Raw genomic sequence first — 22,209 nt, forward strand, 5'->3', positions numbered from 1 at the left:
TCTTCCCTTTTATGGGAGCCTTTTTAGGAGGACTGTTTTCTCTGCAGTAAGTGAAAAGAAAGCTAAAAGAGAGCAGGATACCTAACAATATGTCTTCTAATAAAAGGAAATATCCTACACAGTCTAGAACTTAAGTCCCTCTGCGGTAAAGGATGAAACCATGTATCTTTTTTTCCTTTTCCCCCAACTGGCTCAAAAAATTAGCTTAGGAAAAAGTTATCAAGATAGAATTTAGACAGATTGTTTCAGAAGAAAATATTCTAGAAGGGAGATACAGGTTCATAAATAAATAAAAATTCAAGATAGACTACTTGAGACAGAAAATTTGAGTAAATGTTTTATGACACATCAGAAAATGGGCATCACACAGTTTAAGGAAGATCATCTTTTAATGATTGAAACCAGTCTTTCTGAAGTGACTATGAAAGTAAGAATAACTACAACAAATAACTACTAATTCACATTCTACTCTTTGTAATCTTCCACACAATAATTTCATTATCATTTACATCTCTTACTACTAGAACAGCATTTTGAAGTTGCCAAGCACAAGTTGTATGCAACTGAGTATAAACAGCAAAATCTGCTCAGATTTCCAGAAAACCTGCAGAATGTGGAAAATGATAATCCTTAAATATGTCCATTTGCACACACACTGACAAAAATGTAAGCCCATATCCTTGTAAACAGCTTGGTTATAATGCCTGCTGTTGCTGTACAAAGGATTCCATACAGAAAAACTTTAGTAATGTGTAATAGATGGTTCATAGGCCAGTCATTGAATTTCCATTCTTAAATGTCTTTCAAAATAGGTAGTTCTCAGGAAATGCAATGTAGTGACAGTCCTGGGGTCTGTCTATTGCAGGGACACTGATGAGGGTAATCATATTTCCCCCTGATGAAGAAGACAAGTTCAGGTCCAGGATTTGTTTAGAACATCCACTCCTTTGCCAAATTTGCCACTGGAACCATTTAGTGCGTCCGTACCAAATGAAAATAATTGGATTGTGCTCAAACCACATCTGTAGAAACTAAAATCAGTTCAGTTGTATACATGTTGAATTTGAAAAGGTGCCCTTTTTTGATCAGAGTGTTGATTTTAGTGACATCTTAAAAATACTTTAGCAACATGCTCAGTGCAAAAAAAAAAAAAGTGTCGCCTATTTTTTAACTTATAAGATAAGGTGCATTTTGCAAACATACAGCATATTAAATCTTCATTTTGTAGGTTGATAATAAGAAAGGTCCTATTACAGCTGGTGCATAAATGTAAGAACTCATTTGCTTCCTGGAAAGTAAAAGAAAGGTAAATACTTATCAGAAAGTGGTGGAAAAATAAAACAGTTAATACTCAAATTCTCTATACTGAACATACCATATTTTCTGTTAGTTAGCCCAATTTCTCAAGATGCAGAGAAAAATTCTCTGATGAACTTCATGGATAAGATAGTTATTTTCCCACTCAAGGATACATGGAAGGCTGCTTCCCGAGAGTCCAGAACTGCACAGAGCCACTTAAGGAGTAGCAGTGAATTAAATCTGCTCTGAATGAGCATTTTGCACTCTTTGCTGTCCCTTCTGACCAACTTCCATTTAGAGGTGTACATACAACTCCTCTTGAAAGGAAGTTGGCTTATTCTATTTGTGATCCATTGAGTAAAATCACACATAAGCTCCACCATCTTATGCTTTATTCCCTCTAAACAAACCATGTCTGTGATTCTTGTAAATCAAGTAAATCACATAATCTCCATAAAAAAGTGTTCTCTATTTGTAAAGGAAAAAAAGACATATTGTTTTAACAGTCAAATGTTTGAGCCAAAGCAATTTGCTTGTTGACAAAGACACTACAAAATTTTCAGTCTTATACCTTAATTTAGCCACATATAGAACCAGGATAATTGGCATTCAGGGCTCTTTAATCACTCATGAAATTAATCATGTAATTTTAAAAGACAGTAATACAGAAAAAAGATTTTTACGACTACTATACTTAATTTTGAGAAGTATTTTTCTACTAGAACAAGTTTTTGTTGTAATAGGGCTTTTCAGTGAAAGATTTTTTTCTATTACATAAATGGTCATATGAATTACTTTGTTTAATTCTAAATTATTTGTTACTGGACTAATGACAGGTCTTAAAGGTGATACAGTGTTTCCTTCGCTTGTTATTATGTGACTATATTAGGTTAGCATTTTGAATACATTATATCTAAATAGATTGTAGACAGAATTGTTGTCTTTTTAGTGAATAAAAATAGTGGCAGAAATGATCAGAACAAAATATTGAGTTAATTTCCTAGGCTCAGGCTCTCAGTCTCACACACAAAAAAACATTGGTGCAAACAGTCCACTTATTTTTTTCACCTTCAATTTGGCTGATCACTTTGAAAATGAACTCTTTTTCATTGTTAAAATTTACAATTTTCTGGATTGTCTCCAAAAGTTACAATGGATGCTGATGAATCATGGGCTATTGAAAAGTCATAGAATTGTATTAGGGATTAGCTGTAATAATTCATGTAAAATATTTAGCACAATTTTGATGCATAGTACAAGGTCAGTAATTATCAGTGGAAGCTCTAGAATTTCTACATAAGACAGCTTACAGTCAACTGTATGACTGGCAGTACAGCAAGAAGACTTGTTTTGAGGTTATGATTTTTCATAGCAAGTATGTTGCTTTTATTTAGATTGTATATATTTTCTGAGGTTCCAGGGGTGGGAGGGTTGAGGGAAACTATGAGTAAGTGCAAAATTCTCCCACACAGGCCACACCAATGCCACATATGATTACTGAAGAAAGGCTTCCATTTAGTGAAGATAGAGATGGTCATTCATTCTTTATGTGCAAGGGGGCATGAGCACTAATATCTAAATTGCAGAGGCCTGAACCATGTCTGCTATTTTGCCAAAATTTGCATCTGTCCACCTTTACCTGATTTTTTCCTCTAAATTCTGAGTGACTTGGTTTTACTGTATTGAACATTGTTTTTCTTCTATTTTCTTGTACTACTGTATTCATTTTTAGTTCATGAATTGTAATTATTCGTCAGGGCTTCCACATTAAACATCTAGTGTGCACATCCTGATTTTGGACAGCATGTCTGTATGCAGCAGTCCTGTTTTGTATTAAAATCTTATCTTCATTTTAAAATAGCTTAGTTTATTTTATCTCAATTTATTTGAGTTTTTAGTTCTCATTAATTTCTAGCTATTTTAATTTTCCTTTTAATTTTCTTTTCCCTTGTAAATTTTAGTCTCCTCAAATATCTACCATTTTTAATTTTACATAAAATCTCCTACTCAGTGATATATTAACTTTTGTGATTTTTAAAATAAGTAGCTGGAAATAAACAAGAAATGAAAAGTTAGTACAAATACAGCTTTTGTTTAACATTCTAACTTTCAGAGATGACTGTTTCATCTTTTAGCCCATTTCTCCCACAGTAAGGATGAAATGTAGTGATCTGCTTGATATTATAGGCCTTATTACTCATTCAGCCTTCATTTATGTTTTAATTTAAACATCTCAAAACTTTGAGGATGTATTAAAAATGCTAGTTGGCTGTTACGGGCCCAGAAAATATCTGCAGCCTGATTTATAACCCTTTTTTGATAAAATGAAAACAAGTACTAATAGTTTCTTAAGCCGTATTTTTTTTGTTATATACTTACTTAATTTACTTTCTTTGATCTGCATGTACAGTATGAAATAATAAAAGTAATAAACATCACCACACCAACACTCAGTGAGATCATTTCTACCAGGCCAAGGAGGTTAATTTTTTCAGTCACTTGATGTCTGAACATTTCTGCCTTCTTATCACCAAGGGTGCCAGTCTGTAATCAAGTTAATAGTTAGCATTATTTGGCTAGATTAGTGGAGCAAAATACTCGAAACCCCCATCATTGTATCAGTCTTTTTTCAAAACATTATGTAGGTGTTAGTCATCTGTATCTGTAAGAGGAGCCAATAGAATTCCCTTTGCATGTCAAAGAAAGCAGTAAATGCTAAGGTAGAATATTTAGTGAGTGAAATATAATCCTCCTCCCCCTAAACATGTTATATAGCACTCTTCAATGCACTGGCTTCACTTATCCATACAATGGTTTTACTGAAATATTTTCCATTTTCCAAAGGATGTTACCTAGTTGACAGAGGGAAATAGCAAGGGTAAACGGTTTTCTTCTTCTGAAGGCTTATGTAATGTATTTCCTAATTCCAAGCTAATCAGTTCCATCATTTGTACTAAAAATATCGTCTCAGGCAATAGCAAAAACTGTCTACACCTACTGTAACCTGGTCTTTATAAACTTGGTTGGCTTTTATTAGCATTGTAGTATCCACATTATGTTATTTGGAGTTAGATGTTTGCATGACTCTTTTCTAATATAAGCACTATGACAAGAAAAAAATGTTAAATAGTTTAATTATGAAAATAATCTAAAATTATAGGAAGCCCTTCATCTTTCTAAAGTAAAAATACTGAAGACTAGTATAAACCTGATATTTCTTCATGTTTTGGTTCTCTCAAAATAATAATATAATAATATATAAACTAAACTCACCCATATTGGCAATGGAAAAGCATACAGCTTGAAATACTGTACATACAAATTCAATTTTCAAACCTCAAAAGCTTTTCCATATACAAAGAAGTTTACAGTTTTTAGTGACTAATAGATGAAAATACTTACCTCGTTAATCCAAAGAATAGGCACAATATAGTTCTGCTTCAGATTCTTTAATGCTCTGTAACATACATTGAAAATAATTATGAAAATATATAGTAATATATTAAACATATATAACAGAAATGTTAGTAATTACTAGTGTAAATAAATGTTCGGAAATTAATTGGTCTTACAACATAGTTAAGTTCCTTGATTTCTGTTCCCTGTAATGAATCATTTAAAATTTAATATGGCTGTTTCTCAGACATCTTTCTTATAAATCTTTCTAATGCAGATTTCTAATTGGACTGATTTTTTTCTAAGCATGTATTTTCCCTTTGTATTTTCCCTTTCAATAAATTATACCCAGGAGCTAAAGTTTGAATTCTAGAAACAAGGGTCATGGAAATATTTGGACAGATAGCAAAATGAATGATACCACCAAATGCTCATTCCAAAATATGATATAATTCAAAATTACAGATGAATGTTATAATCATACAATTATTTAGTGATATTAAGCCAAAGACTTCACATTTTATATTATTTCCACTTACTTTCATAGTTATACTCATTCTTATAAGAAAATATTAAAAATCATAATGAACCTTTTTCAAGAGACTCACTCAATGTTTTTTGCTGGCTTGACCAACATGTTGATCTGTAGCCGTTTTGCAGCTCGTAAAGTGAATCCTGTTATCTAAAAAGAGAAAAAACTAAAATAATTACCAACTTAAAAAAAATTTTTATAATATCCAAGATTAATTTTTATGGGTTATGTGGAACCTAAGTTGAAACTTGAGGAAATTTACTAAAAAATTAATTGGACTTATTAAATACAACATATATAACTCTGCATAATTACATTTTGCATATATGTACTCATATATTTATACAAATTATACACAAGCACAGAACAATTTCTATGCCTGACCTAATGTTAAAGTTTTAGTTAGATTTGTGAAATTTATCTGAACTGGTTTTGGGGAAATCAATAACAACAATAATAGTGAAACCTAAAGCTCATGTAGATAATTTACATCCTGAACTATGCATGGCCAAGTGTATATTCAGTCAGAATCAATATATCATTGGTATAATACTACCTCTGTCATTATTTAAACAGAAATATGGCTAAAATTCTGGCATTTTGTTTAACAGTTGAAAAGGAGAATATTAAAATAAACTAAAAGTTGAAACGTTATAGGAAGTTTAATAGATTTTCCTTGACACTTAGTATAGTAGGTCTTGCTTCAAATGGACATATGCCCATAAAATTTCTTTTAATCCTTCACAATTTACAGTGTCTTTTTTGTATAAGCAATACTTGCATTAGGTATAACTTAAGCATACAATTTAATTTATACCAAATTGTTTAAAGCCAATTAGAATTATTTCCATCATTGCTGTTTCTGAACTTTGAATAATTTAAAAGGCTTATAAAGTTCCATATGCTGAAAAACTAAAATTGAAATACCTTAGAATTTGATAAGCAAGAATAGAAAGAAATCAATGTAATTTTCCTTGCAATAAAAGTAAGTTAGTTACAAGAATTGCGATGCAGTAAATATAATCAATAAATATGATTGACAAAAAGAGAATTTCATTTTTTTCACTTTTAAAAAACATTAAATAAATCAGTTCAGTAATGTATTTGCTTACAGGTTCAACATCTAAATAGGTGCTGTGTTCTTCTTCATTTGGATTTAAGCCTTCAATAGTTTTTGCAATTTCAGGACTTGCATGTAGAAAATGAGGAAGTGAAATGTATACAGGTCTTCCTGAAAACAAGTTTTAAGGACAGTTGAAATAAATCATTTACCTCATTTCGCATACCTCTTAGAAAAGATTCCCTTGAAAATAAAGGTTTTTAACTAAAAAAAAAAAAAGAAATGCAGAGTTGGCTTGGAATACTAACTAGGGGATGAAAGTGAGGGCATGTTATAACATCTGGTCGTTACCGAACAAAAATAAAATACAAAATTCTGCATCATCCTTCTAACCAGTCAGTGACGTCTCTTGTTCATTCCCATATATAAAGTTTAGTTGCTGATCACAAAGTTACAAGTGTATACCTTCATGATTTCAGGCAGTAATAATGTCTGTGGACAGAATTTTTTTAAGAGGTTTTTCTTTCTTTCTTCTTAACCACTCCAGTATGAAGAAAGTGAGCAAAACAAGGCTTCCAATGTCATGTTTGAGTCAATTCTTATTTCAGAGACATACTGAAAATATACTTATTTTTATTTATTATTTTCTAGAGTTAGTAAAGTTACCAAAATATCAGATGGATAAGTTGGGATGCTCAGTGTATTCTAGGAGCTGTCTTTGTTTTATCCAAAGTCTAAAAGGAGCACAGGGATTCTGCACAGCAAAGGAAACCATCAAAAAATGAAAAGGCTACATATGGAATGAGAGAAAAATATTCGCAAACCACATATCCCATAAGTGATTAACATCCAACATATACAAGGAATTCAAATAATTCAAAAAACATAAATAACCCAATTAAAAAATGGGCAGTGAACCTAAAGAGACCTTTGTTCAAAGCAGCATGGGGAAATACCAGTATGGTTTTACCTAATAAGTTTTGCAACACTCAAACAACTGGGACCTTAAAAGCAGTACAAAAATCAAAACAAAAATATCCTACCACCACCCTTACTTTTTTATTGCTTTCTCATTTTAAATTATTGGCAGAAAGGCATCCTGGGTGAAGTTTACATTTTAAAGAACACTGCAAATTATGCCATTGATTGTGATGTTGAGAGAACTTTAACTTACCACCTTTGCATTTGCCAATGTCTAGTACACCATATAATGTACAGTTTTTTGATATAGTTTTTTCTGTGCAGAAACAGTGGTTGTCTGGATTTTGAAGTGGAGATGCGAAAACCATGGATGGAAGAATAAATCTATACACAGGAATTCCTTTCAGATTAATTTCGGCTCCAAACACAGCATACATTGACCTAAACACAGATGACAAAGAGCTTCATTCTGGGAACCAGAACTTCATTCTGGAGATTGATTTTTCCTATTTTTAAATTTATGTTACTGCTTTAACTTAGAAAAATTGGATATAATCTTATTAGAATCCTTACTTAAATCTTAGGAAAAAAGATCTTGAAAGTTTTAAGGCACACCAGAGCTCAGTACCTGAGTTTTTAGCTATCTTTACCTTTGTTTTCAAAAGGTTCTGAGAATCATTTTTGCTTGTGAACTACCCTGGAGTATTTATACTGAAGACATTTCTCATAGTTAGTTTTCTCTAGAGATTAAATATTTGTATGACTCTATCAAATCCTTTATTTGTGTCCACTTTACATAAAATAAACAAAATTTTAATCTTCCAGATTTAATCCTGAAGACAAAGGCTGCTCACCTGCTGGAATGTGTGCATGTAAATGGTTTAATATATGTCTCATATGCCTTCTTTAACCAAGTGTCCACCATAACCTTGGCAAATTGGCAACGTACTAGGGCTCAATACATGTTTTTTCTAATCCCCAGATAACCCCATATGAAGAGATGCTGCTCTCTTCAATTTTACAGATAAAGAAAGTATTCAGAGATATTAAATATTTGTCCACACCACAGAGTGTCTAGAAAATGACTAGGATTCAAGCAAACTGGTGTGGGCACCAGTGCTTGTGTGATAGCTACTGAGTAACATCAATCTGAAAAGATGTAGTGTCAACAGAGCACATTAACAGAATTCTATGACTGTGGCATCATCACCTTTTGAAAACTTTTTTTTGAAGTATAATTGATTTACGATGTTGTATTTGTTTCTGGTGTACAGCAGTTATCCACTTATGTTTGTGTATGTGTGCGTATTCCTTTTTAAATTTTTCCACAATAGGTTATTACAAAATATTGAATATGGTTCCCTATGCTATACAGTGGGACCTTGTTATTTATCCCTATTATATATAGTAGTGTGTATGTGTTGATTCCAAGCTCCTAATTTATCCCTCCCCTCTTTCCCCATGGTAACCATAAGTTCGATTTCTTTGTGTATCTGTTTTGTAAATAAGTTTATTTGTATCATTTTTTTTAGATTCCACATCCAAGTGATACCACATGATACGTGTTTTTCTTTCTCTGACTTCAGTTAGTTTGATAATCTCTATGTCCATCCATGTTCTGCAAATGGCATTATTTCATTCTTTTTTATGGCTAATATTTCATGATATATATATCTCCCCCACATCTCTTTACCCATTCATTTGTCTGTGGACACTTAGGTTGATTCCATGTCTTGGCTTTTATAAATAGTGCTGGTATGGACATTGAGGTGCATGTATCTTTTCCTCTTTAGAGTTTTCATTTTATCCAGATATATATGCCCAGTTACTGAATTGCTGGATCATAAGGTAACTTTATTTTTAGTTTTTAAAGAAACCTGCAGACTGTTTTACCAGTGGACGAACCAGTTTACATTCCCACTATAAGTGTAGGGTTCCCTTGCTCCCACACCCTCTCTAGCATTATTATTTGTAGACTTTGTGATGATGGCCACTCTGAGTGGTGTGGGCTGACACTTCACTGTAGTTTTGATTTACATTTTCCTAATAACTAGTGACATTGAGCATCTTTTCAGGTGACTGTTGGCCATCTGGATGTCATCTTTGGAAAAATGTCTGTTCAGATCTTCTGCCCATTTTTTGATTGGGTGGTTGTTTTTTGGATATTGAGCTGTATGAGGAGTTTGTGTATTTTGGAAATTGAGCCCTTGTCTGTCACATCGTTTGCAAATATTTTCTCCCAGTCTGTAGGTTCTCTTTTCATTTTGTTTATGGTTTCCTTTGCTGTGCAAAAGCTTATAAAAGATTGATTAGGTCCCATTTGTTTGTTCTAGCTTTTATTTTACCTTAGTAGGATGACCCAGGAAAACAGTATGATTTATGTCAGAGAATGTTTTGCCTATGTTCTCTTCTAGGAGTTTTATGGTGTCGTGTCTTATGTTTAGGTCTTTAACCCATTTTGAATTTACCTTTGTGTGTGATATGGGGACGTGCTCTAACTTCACTGATTTTTGTGTGACTGTTTAGCTTTCCAGCACCACTCGCTGAAGAGATTGTCTCTCTGCACTGTATATTCTTGCCTTGTATTTCAAAGATTAATTGACTATAGGTGTGCAGGTTTATTTCTGGGCTCTCCATTATGTTCCATTGATCCATATGTCTATTTTTGTGCCAACACCATGCTCTTTGATTACCGTAGCATTGTAGTATTCTCTGAAGTCTGGTGGGGGTTATGCCTTTAGCTTTGTTCTTTGTCCTCAATATTGGTTTGGCAATTCTGGGGTCATTTGTGGTTCCATATAAATTTTAGGGTTATTTATTCTGGCTCTGTCAAGAGTGTCTTGGGTAATTTGATAGGGATTGCATTGAGTCTGTAGATTTCTTTGGGTAGTATGGACATTTTAGCAATATTAATTCGTCCAATGCATAGCATGGAGTATCTTTGCATTTCTAAAATCATCTTCGACTTCCTTTACCAGTGTTTTATAGTTCTCAGCATAAATCTTTCACCTTGGTCAGATTTATTCCTAAATATTTTACTTCGATAGAATTATAAGAGATTGTTTCTTTACTTTCTCTTTCTGGTAGTTTATTGCTCCTGTAAAGAAATGCAACAGATATCCATTATGTTAATGTTGTCTCCTGCTACCTTACTGAATTTACCTTTTCTAATAGTTTTTGAGTGGAGTCCTTAGGGTTTTCTATATAAAGTATCATGTTATCTGCTTATAATGATAATTTTAACTCTTCTTTTTCAGTTTGGTTCCCTCTTACTCTTTTTAATTTATCACTGTGTTGAATTGTAGTGGTCAGAGTGGGCATCCTTGTCTTATTCCAGTTTTTAGCAGGAAGGCTTTCAACTTTTCACCATTGGATATATTATATTGGCTGTGGGTTTGTTATGAGTACCTTTTTATTATGTTGAGATATGTTTCCTATATACCCACTTTGGTAGGAGTTTTTATCATGAATGAATTTTGAATTTTATGAAATTCTTTTTCTGCATCTTTTGAGATTACTGTGTAGTTTTCATCCTTCTTTTGTTGATGTGGTGTGTTACATTGATTTATGTACTTTGAACCATCTTTGTGACCCAGGGATGAATCCAACTTGATTGTAGCTTTTGATCTTTTTTATGTGTTATTGGATTTGATTTGCTGATGTTTTATTGAGGATTTTTGCATCTGTATTTATTAAAGATATTGGCCTGTACTTTTCTTTTTTGAAAGTATCTTTGTCAAATTTTGATTTTACATTGACTCTGGCTTCATAGAATGAATTTTACTGTTTCCTCCTCTTCAGTGTTTTGGAATCGTTTGAGAAATATCAATAAAAGTACTTCTTTGTATGTTTGGTTCATTTCTGCAGTGAAAATATCTAGTCCTTGACTTTGGTTGGCAGGGAATTTTTTTTTTTTAAATTACATTTTATTTCACTTCCAGTGATCACTCTGTTCAAATTATCTATTTCTTCGTGATTCAGTTTGGTGACCTGTATGTTTTTAGAAACTCCCATTTCTTCTAGTTTGTAATTGTTCACAGTAGTCTTTTTTTTTTTTTTTTTTTCTGTGATGTTAGTTGTATTTGTCCTCTTTACTTTCTTATTTTGTTTATTTGGGTCCTCTCTCATTTCTGTTTGGTGAGCCTGGCCAGAAGTTTGTTGATTATTTTTACTCTTGCAAAAAACCAGCTCTTGGTTTTATTGATTTTTTTCTATTGTTCTCTTAATCTCTATATGATTTGTTTCCTCCCTGATCTTTATTATTTCCTTCCTTCTGCTGACTTTGGGGTTTTTTTGTTTGTTTTCCTTTTTCTAATTCCTTTAGGTGGTAGATCAGTTTGTATATTTGAGATTTTTTTTTTTTTTGACAGCAGCCTGTATCTCTGTGAACTTCTCTCTTACGACTACTTTCACTGCATCCCATAGATTTTGTATAGTTGTGTTTGCATTGTCATTTGTCACAAGGTATTTTTAATTTCTTTCATTTTATCTTTGACCCATTGGTTTTTTAGTAGCATATCATTTAGTCTCCATGCAATCATTTTTTTCTTGTTTCTATTTCTGTGGTTGATTTCTAGTTTTGCACTGTTGTGGTCTGAAAAGATGGTTGTAATAATTTCTGTTCTCTTAAATTTGTTGACATTTGTTTTGTCTTCTAGTATGTGATCCATCCTTGAGAATGTTTCATGTGCACTTGAGAAAAATATGTATTACGGATTTTTTTTTGGACAAATTGTCCCAAAGATATCAGTTAAGTCTAACTATTCTATTGTATCATTTAGGATCTCTGTTGCCATATTGATTTTCTGTCTTGGAGATCTGTCAGTTGATATTAGTGTGGTAAAGTCTGTTACTATTATTGTATTTCCATCGGTTTCTTCCCTTATGTCTGTTAGTATTTGTTTTATGTATTTAGGTGCTCCTACATTGGGTACATATATGTAAACAAATGTAATGTCCTCTTGTATTGAATGTTTTATCATTTTATAATGTTCTTCTGTGTCTTTCTTCATAGCTTTTATTTTAGTCTATTTTTAGATATGAGTAACACTATCCCTGCTTTCTTGTTATTTGCATTTGCCTGAAATATCTTTTTCTATCTCATTACTTTTAATACATTTGTGTCCTTCACCCTAAAGTGGGTCTTTTGTAGGCAGCACATTGTAGAGTCTTGCTTTATTATCCAGTCTGCTACTCTTTTTGATTGAAGCATTTAGTCCATTGCTACTTAAGGTTATTATAGATGAGTTTGTATCTATTGTCATTTTAAACCTTGTGTTTCCATTGATCTTATATTTCTTTTGTGTTCCTTTATTTTCTTTTTGGTTTCCTTTTGTGGTTTAATGGTTTTCTTTTGTATTATGGTTGAGTCTTCTTCTTTTTGGTATTTGTGAATCTAGTGTGTATTTTTGATTTATGGTTACCCTGGTTTTTATGTATGTGAACTCATTACTCTATCTGCTTGCATTAGACTGGTAGTCCTATAAGCTCAAACACATTCTTAAAAAAGCTACATTTTTTTACTCTGTTTCCCTACGTTTTATGATTTTTGCATTTTATTTTACATTGTCATAGTTATCTTTGTACTGTTAATTACAGTTATAATTACTTTAGAAAATTTTTGGCTTTTTTCCCCCAACCTATATACTGACTTGTTTAAGTAACTACAATCTTTTTACGTTTTTTTTTTTTTTTTAATGGAGCTACTGGGGATTGAACCCAGGACCTCATGCATGCCAAGCATGCACTCTACCTCTGATCTATGCCCTCCCTCTACAATCCTTTTATATATTTGTTTTTCCTATTGTAATATTTTTTCTTTTCCCAGTAATTTCTTGTTTCTTTTATATTTGGGGAAGACCTTTCAATATTCCTTTTATTTTATGATTAGTATTACTGTATTCTTTCTTTTTTTGTCTGATAAATTCTTTATCTTTCCTTCTATTCTAGTCTCCTTCTGTTTCCCATAATTCTAATGATAATCATGCTGGGTAGAATTTCCTAGGGTGTTGTTTTTTTTCCTTTCAGGACTTTGAATATATCTTGCCACTCCCTTCTGGCCTACAAAATTTTTATAGAGAAATCAGCTGATAGCCTTATGGGAATTCTTTTGTAGGTAACTCTTTGTTTTTACTCTCTAGACTTTTCTCCTTACCTCTAACTTTTGCCTTTTTAATTTTAATATATCTTGGCATAGATCTGTTTGGGTTCATCTTGTTTGGGACCCTCTAAGCTTACTATTCCTGCATATTTCTTTCCTTCTTTAGGTTTGGAAAGTTTTCAGCCATAATTTCTTCAAATACATTTTCAGTTGCCTTTTCTCTTTCTTTTCCTTCTGGGATTCCTGTTATTCATAGATCGTCATGCTTTGTATCACACCATATGTCTGATATGTTGCTTTCATTTTTTTTATTTGTCTTTCTGTCTGCTGTTCTAATTGCATGGTTTACATTATTCAGTCTTCCAGAGCACGTGTTTGTTCTTTTGCATTATTTAGTTTGCCGTGTTGCCTTTAACTCAGTTTTCATCTTGGTAATGAGTTTTCCGATTTTGTTTGGCTCCTCTTTAATTGTTTATAGTTCTTTATTATAGTGATATGCCTTTCTTTCTATCAATAGCCTTTCTTAATTCCTTTAACATTTTTATTACTTCTTTGAACTGCAGACGGCTGTTTCATTGTTTTTTTAGAGGATTTCTCTTCTTTTCTTTGGGAATGGCTTCTCTGCTTTTTCATTTTATGTATACTTTTCTGACTATTAATTTAGGAGTAACAGTTGTCTACTGTGGTCCTGAAGGGCTGTTTTTATGTGGGAGTATCCCTGTGTAGCCTGCATGAGTCTTATATTTTTGTTGTTAGGGCTATTTTTCGTATGAATGCCTGACATGTCTTTCCTCAGGGTGTGCTGGCTATTATCCCTTTGATAGTGTTTGGTGTTGTGATGACCAGAACCTGTAGTGGATGATGGGCGGGGCCTCCTGTTTGCTCTGTGTTTGTCACAGCCCTGATGGGAGGTAGTGTGTGCTTCCCAGTTGTTGGAGTAGAAGCCTTTAGTTGTGGTTCTAAGCTGAGATGTGAGGTATGTGGGACTGGAGCGCTTCCACTGGAAAAGGGAACACTGAGTATTCTCCAGGAGCTTTCCACCAGAAACTGTGCTCTTTGATGTTGCCTGTCACCTGTTGTGCATGCTCACAAAGTACACTGTTAGCACTGCCCTCAACCCCACCTCAGCTGTGGGAATGTTTGCAGTTGGCCAGGATGCTCCTCAAACACTATACTCCCAAAGCCACCATTGCAAAGCGAGTTAAGTCTGGCACCCAGACCTGCCATGGCAGTGCCAGGAATCAGCCCAGACTTCTACGTGCTTGCACCTACAGTGCCCACCACTACCTGTACTGGCCCCACCCCAGCCATGAGAGTACCAGTAATCTTGGTTATGTGTCAGACGATGTACTCTTGAAGACTTAAATCTGCTGAAGTCATACACCTACTGGGAATCTGCTCAGATTCCAGTCCTGCTTCTGAAGTCACTCACCTTCTGGGAATAGACTCAAATTTCAGCCCCGCCTCCCTGTCTGTGCAACTGACTGGCAGTTGTGTACTCCCAGAACTCTTAGAGGTGGTGCCACACCCACTGTGAGCATAAGATTGAGGCTGCTATGGGAGGGCCACGTCCCTCCATTTCTGTGCATTGACAGTGAGACTTCTATGGCAGACCGGGGCTCCATCCTGTGCACAGCCCCAGTTATGGCCCAGAACACACTCCAGGCCATTCGTGCTGTGTTCACCCAGCTAAACTGAGTCCTCTCCCTGGGTCTTACTGCTGAAGCCCGAGTTTCAGTACCCAGCTGCCTCACATATCAGCAATGCCCATCTCTGGCTGGGATGTACAGGGAGGGGGCACAGATGGTCTGTGCTAGTCTCTGTCCTGCCTACCACAAGCAAGTGGCTGCATTCACCTCTGAGCCTTTGAAACTCCCTATCTGACCCGTCAGATCTCTCAGCCAGTGAAAGAGGTTCCCAGGGTGAGGGAACTTTCCTCCTCTTCTTTCACAGCTCCCTCCCAGGGGTGCAGGTACCATCCCAGTTACATGGTAATGTTTCTTGCAGCTTTGATTGTAAGTGATACTCTGCCAGTGTTCAGTAGGTATTCTGTGATAGTTGTTCCATATGTAGATAGTTGTTTGATGTACTTGTGGGAGGAGGTGAGCTCCGTGACCTTCTGTTTTAATCCTGACCTCTGCCTTCATCTTTGGACATCTTTAGAAAGAATGGGCATGTCCTTCTAGACTTGACTGATACTAAACATACTACTAATTTGAAAAAGAAAGGAAAAATTGTTCTTGCTTAGAAATGACAAAGAAGAACGTTATTTGCATATATGAAATTACTTTCTACAACTTTCAATTTTTTAAAGATTTAATAAACACATTATAAATTCCATAATGTATTTATTATTAATGTATCAGGAAAATTTCCCCAAATGCATTTTATTTTTTTCAAATAACATGATTCTTAAGTATGAACTTCTTACTCTGTGTTTTGTCACTTAGGGAAGCAATTATGACTTAGACAAAGATATCAGTGTAGTTCTCTTACCTGCAAATGTCAGAGGAAAAGAATTGCAATACCCGGGTCTTCTCAATGAAAGGTGGAAATGAGGCAGCATCTGTTTAAAAGCCAAGCGAGTGGCAAGGGATTAGATGTAATTTGTGTCCTAGACAAATCTAAAAATCTTGATTCCAGCATGGTTAATAGAAATATAATGCAATCTATATATGTAATTTGAAAAATCTCTGGTAGATGTATTTTTTAAATGAATAAATTATCATAAATATTTTATTTAACCCATTGTATCCAAAATACCATCATTTTAACATGTAATCAATGTAGAAATTAACAGAATCTCAAAATCCAGTGTAGACTTTATACTTACAGCACACTTCCATTTGTACTAGTCACATTTCAAGTGCTTAATTGTGACATATGGTTAGAAGCTACCATATTCAACAAGTCTGTATAGTATACACATTCATTGATAATTAATTTCATATTGAATTTTCCCATTTATTAAAAATAATTGAAAGTGTAAAAAAATGGCAAAATCACACATTGTTAAAACTGATTTTGTTTTTTTTGAAATCTCCCATCCTATCAGTAGAGTAGCACTTTTCTTACCTTGAGGTTCATTTAGAACTCCTGTTTCATAAAAATGTTGTTCTTATTTTGATAGTGATTCATTTATCTGTCTTAATGGCTGTTTAACATTTTTTAAATCATTTATTAAAGTTCTCTCACTGAACAGAATTTTATGCATATGGTTTGAAGATGTATACATCAAAGTAAAAAATGCATTTGTTGAGTTTTTTGAATCTTTATTATGGTTATAATCCATGGCACACGCTGGATATGTGAATGAATAACTAATAATTTATCCATTTTCTCCTCAAATGAGTATCACCAAAATGTGCCACCACTGAATGTGTTTATTCAAAACAGTAAGACCCATACTTCAGTTACCAAGTTCTTTTTATGGTAAGTGTGCCAATCTTACAATCTTACTACATTTTGCTTATACTCTTGTGGTAAGTGAAATACAGCAGAAGATCACAGTAACCTTAATCCTGACATTGAGAGAATGGGCTACTGAAAATTAGCTTAAACTCCCAGATAGGTCCCTGAATGGGCATTGCCTACAACTATCTTCCCAAAACCTTAGCTGTTAAAAGAAAAGAATACATTGAAAAACTTTAAAAATCATCTAAATATCATTGAAGATTATGTCATCATAACACCAGTAGTTACCATGGGCCATGACCACTAGATAGCTGATACTAGCAGGATGCTTTTTAAAATATATTCAGATGTAAATCAACGTTTTTATTTTATGTCTCTTTAAACTTATTGAAGAAGGTAGAGGAAGTACTTCTAAATCATGATGAAAACACATTGGAACTTTTTCCATTTCATTATTCTCTTTTCCCTAGTGCCGTAACCAAGAATTGCTTTCACAGGGATTCCATCAGAGTCCCTGGCCTGTTCAGTCTATCTTTGCTCCCAGGTTATTTTACTTCTATTTTCTTAAATACTTTTAGCTTCATTCCTGATGCTCATATATTTATGTTATTGTCATTAAAAAATCTTCTACCTCCTTTTTAAAAACTTCATTATGTCTCAGTTTTGGACAAAATTATTTTTTTTCCTTAAACCTATAAAGAATACTATTTAGGATAAGCTATGTATATTTCTCTCTGTATCTAAGGTCTAAAGTACTAAGCTCATGTAATTACTAGATTTAGTGGTATTGGGACATTTTACAGTGTATTTGCAGAAGTGCACTACTTACAAAGAAATTTCTTCACCCACTTATATGGCTCAAAGAGCTACAAAGCAAACTTTGACAGTGGTTTTGCTGTTTTTTTTCCTACTATAGAGTGTTAACATAATTAAATAAACATGCAAAACTCAGCATTAAATTTGGAAAAATAAATATTCTTCATGTTTCCTTTTTATTCCCTACCTTTTACATCACTTTGTATTTAACTTTTTTCATCGTCATTATATTATTTTCCATAATGTATTTCCACACCAACTTTATAAACATTATGCTCTGCTTCTGTTCCTTAGAAGCTGAAAGGTAACCATTGATTTTAAATACCTCATGGGATTTTATTACTATTGCTTTTTAACATCTTGATTCTTAAACTAATAGGCATATGTGTATTTGGCTTTTCTTAAAGGAGCATAATAAGCTAGATCTAACCACACTCTAAGTTTATAGTACCTTCTTTCTTTCCAACTCTTAATACAGAGTATACATTTTTACATACATTTTTCATAGTTAGTACACATGTAACCTTGTTTTTGTTGCTAAACTTTTCTCTCTCTGACCATCTTATTCACAATATATTGTTCTGTTTTGCAACTTCACTGATTCTACCTCATATTGAAACCTCCACTTGCACATGCATTTTACCTTTTGTAGTTATCTTGAGTCTTTTTAAAACACTTTCAGTTTTGAATTATTATCCATAGAGTATTTACAAAAGATGTGAACAGTAACTACTGTATGTTTTTCTAACCCTTTAATTCTGTGTCCAGGAAAGCAGTTGATTAAGTCAAGTTTTTACAAAGCAAACATTTCCCCAGTAATATAGTAAAGGCTAATCCTCAGTGGTTAATCTTCAGAAATCCCATCATGTTAGACAGACATGTACCACTAAGCCTGTACCAGAATAGAGACTCTGAATTATGTTGGAGGGATATAAAGATAGATAAATGAATAAACTCAGCCTCCAGAACCGTGTAGTAGGTATGGTGATGTATTTGTGGGACAAAGGAGGTGGTTCCATTGTGATTATTACCACAAAACATTACCCTTACCTGTACCATTAATCATATCACAGTAACTTGGCCAATAGGAGAAAGTCCTTAGGAATTTAAAAAAAAAAAAAAAGAAAGAAAGAAAATGAACATTCGTATGTCAAGAGCACCTTCTCACATTACTTTGTCCATTATGATTCATTATTTCTGCTAAACTAATATTGACTAGACATGACAAACTTCAAGTTTAAAAAGTGTTCTAAATCATTCGGTCTTTTTTTTTTTTTTTTTTTTTAAGTTTTCATCTTGTTGAGATAAATGAAGTGTCTGATACCATTAACTGGCCAGATTACAAAATAAAAACTGCCAAATGTTGTTAGTTAGAAACAACTTGCAACAAAAAGAGTTCTCCAAAAAGAATATTGAGAACTGTGTATCAGGAATTTAGATCTTTAGAGGAAAGTTTTTTTATGCAATGGGAGAACTGAATTGTGTCATAGTATGTTGAGTGTTCAAACTGAACTGGAGGAAAATATTAAGTGGATAACTGATGTAAACTCTGTATGAGGGAGAAGAGGGGAGTGTAGAGGAGGAAAGAAGGAGAAGCAGATGTTGGATCAATAGAGACTGGAAATGTGCAGATGGTGGATTTATACTCTCCCCCCTTTTAACTTTTGTATGAGTTGGCATTAAAGTAGAACAGAGTTTACACATTTATACTCTGGTATGTACATAAGATATATGTTAAAATATCTGGAAATAATAAAAACAATAGTAGTGATAGTTAGTTTTTGATGATGGAAAAATGGGTGGTTCACACTCCTGCCATATAGTCCAGTAAGATATGAAGGCAAGCTGTTGCTTCTTACCGTGGTCAATTAAATTAACCTTATCATAATCTTAATGTGAAATTCTTACCAAATGGGAGCATTTAGTAACTCTCCTCCAAACCTCTCTGTAATATTGAACAGAAGGATGTGATTTTCCCCTGAAATGACCATTTAGAAGTCTGTTCTCCTCCATTAGATTTTTCTATTAAAAATGTGACTATGAACTCTGTAGAAGAATAAGGACTACATGTGTATTTAACTGGTTAATGCCATTATTAGATAGGGACTTATCATAAGGCAACTGTTAGTTAATAAAAAGATTTCATCTTGTTTGATTTTGATTGCAGTATTCTTTGTCAGGAAATAACTGATCTAAAACACATTTTATCTTTGAGAAGGAAAGGCTTTCTTCCTTGATATTTATTGAAGTTTGTCCTATTTTAGGCATATGGTAAATTAGGTATACTTCAGATGAACAGGTAGGAGGAGCTTGGTTAGAAAAAAATCATGGCTCTATGAACGTATTTCCATTACTGTTTCACAAGAGACATGTTCTTTATGTTCAAGTTTAATATGTAAATTTTAGAACTTGAAATACTAGTTTTATTTTTGCATTGACAAAGTTTTTAAAAGATGAGTTATCAATATAAAAAATTCTTTGAAGAAAATTTTGAAGGAGAAAGTCATGAAAGCACTGGCATGAATTTATTAAGCTTCCATCTTTATAGACACATTAAGCCATGTCACTGGAAGGAACAATTTTTATTTGACATGCTCAGTAAACAAAACAAAACAAAACAAAAAAACAGTAAGATATATTTTCCTACCTGCTAGACAAATAGTTGATGTGTTGTCTTCCTTTCCATTCATGGTTACATAATTGTATGGGTACGTGATAGTGCTGGTTATGCCGCAGAGATGGAAATAGTCCCCTTAGATTTCTTTAGGTAAGAGAACTTGTGCATAGAGGTCAACCCTCAAGTGGGGCTGGTACTCGGCAGCTCTGTACTGGTGTGGCCAGTCGTCACAACTAAAGGGATAACGCCTGGCACAACAGGAGTTCGATCCTAGGGCTGAGATACAGGCCGCTGTGTTCCACAGGTGGGTGCCTGTGCCTTAGCAGTTGTTACTAAACCACTTACCTGCCTTACAGTCCCCTAGTGTCTCTCTCTCACACACACACACATACACACACACACACACACACACACACACACACACACTTTACCTGGATACTTACTTTTTGCCTTTATATGTGTCAATTATGGCAACTTTGCTTATGTTGTCTTTTCCGGTGAAAACTTTATAAACTCCATCTGCAGTATTATTGTACTGGAAAGAAATGCACAAGAAAAAATTACCTCTAGAACAAGCCATATTTTCTGTGTTAGAAAGTATATAATCAATTCCCTTTTGCATTTGTCAAAAACTGTTTGTTCATACTTAATTTTATATGATTTGAAATATACCTAAAGTTTTAAACTTATTGGTCTTTAACACTTGAAAAAGACAATATAAATGGTGTGTAATTAGTACTAGATGCTAGATGCTGATACAAAGGAACAAGACAAATATCCAAAGATGATATGATCCAACTGCAGCACTCTTTATCATAATTAACCCAGTAAAGCCATTTTGATCACTATTCCTGTTATACTGAGGTGAGGGGATATTGAACAAAATCTTTATGACAGATTTCTAGTGTATTCTAAATGTTGTGATTTCTAATAAATGGTAACTTAAGTTTAGGTACACGTTAAATTAAAAACAATTAGCCCAGGAAAAAGTTAAGAGTATTTGAGTTAAAAATTGTAACAGAATCTCTGATCACTTAAGGTATTCTACATTCCTATTTAATTGATATATAACCTGCAATTCTAAAAAACCATCTAAAGTAAAATAGGAACAATGTATTAGAAAATACAACTAATATCACATACAGTGTCAAATGAAATCTTAGTCAAAATTTCAATGCAAAAGTCAGCTCAGAACCATCAACTGTAACTAAGGACATCACCAAGGTCACATGTCTTTAATAGCCAAAGTGCTATTCCATGACATTTGTAGATTACTAGAAGTTCTTATCAACTACTTCTATGAAAATGTGCCATTACTGATTTAACAGTCTCTGTGTGTGCAGTTTTGGCTGACTTATAAATTTACATTCAAACATGTTTGCAAGAGTTGTAGAGATGGAGGAATGACATGAGTATATTTGATACAAATAAAAATACAGTATTAAATTCAATGTTTTAGAAGGGAAATCAAAACCAAAAATAGTGCTAAAAGCCCTACTAATTTACAACCTAACTTCAGACAACTTTATTTTTATTAAAGAATGAAAACTTAATTAAATCTCACTTTCTTAATTTTAAATTTAATTGTTAAATTCAGGTAAGGAAATTTTCCCAACTGAGAAAGGTAAATCCACGTGAGACAGACTTTTTAAAAAAAGATTATGTATTCCTAGGTCACAAATAGGGTTAATACACTAAACTATAAAATTGTGAATTGCCAGTGCCATTATGTTTATCCAATTAAAGTCTAACAACATCAGCATTAATTTTTAGTACTCACAGGAAAAAACACACCAACTGTGGTAGAAATAGGGTATGGAACCGCATTCAGGAATGGATCTGTATAGCCCCACAAAAGTTCTTTCACAGTTCTCTTTTGAAACATAGAAGATTTTGAACTTTTCACAAATGCATTGAGTATTAGTTGAATAAATCTACTTGGATAGAGGTGGGGTGCAGCCTACAAGAAAAATCACTGTTTAAGACATCAATTGTAGTATGAAGTTTTTAACAAATAAATGGATAAGTAATAGAATTGAATTTAATAAAACATT

General features: G+C 33.4%; 1 protein-coding gene across 1 annotated transcript in view; it reads right to left on the bottom strand.

Moving 5' to 3' along the window:
- Positions 1-324: 324 nt before the first annotated feature.
- The window catches only part of LOC105062382 (platelet glycoprotein 4), a 50,050-nt gene continuing 28,165 nt past the window's right edge, over positions 325-22,209 (bottom strand). The window contains exons 6-15 of the mRNA XM_010946634.3: positions 21,936-22,115; positions 20,599-20,690; positions 18,589-18,635; positions 15,805-15,874; positions 7,462-7,649; positions 6,340-6,458; positions 5,304-5,377; positions 4,702-4,756; positions 3,679-3,843; positions 325-1,288 (exon numbers count right to left, since the gene is read on the bottom strand). Of these exons, the coding sequence (XP_010944936.1) occupies positions 3,679-3,843; positions 4,702-4,756; positions 5,304-5,377; positions 6,340-6,458; positions 7,462-7,649; positions 15,805-15,874; positions 18,589-18,635; positions 20,599-20,690; positions 21,936-22,115 (990 nt within the window). The 3' untranslated portion in view covers positions 325-1,288. The remainder of the gene's footprint in view (positions 1,289-3,678; positions 3,844-4,701; positions 4,757-5,303; positions 5,378-6,339; positions 6,459-7,461; positions 7,650-15,804; positions 15,875-18,588; positions 18,636-20,598; positions 20,691-21,935; positions 22,116-22,209) is intronic.

Source organism: Camelus bactrianus, chromosome 7 (assembly GCF_048773025.1).
Source record: "Camelus bactrianus isolate YW-2024 breed Bactrian camel chromosome 7, ASM4877302v1, whole genome shotgun sequence".
In the NCBI taxonomy this organism is placed as follows: domain Eukaryota; kingdom Metazoa; phylum Chordata; class Mammalia; order Artiodactyla; family Camelidae; genus Camelus; species Camelus bactrianus.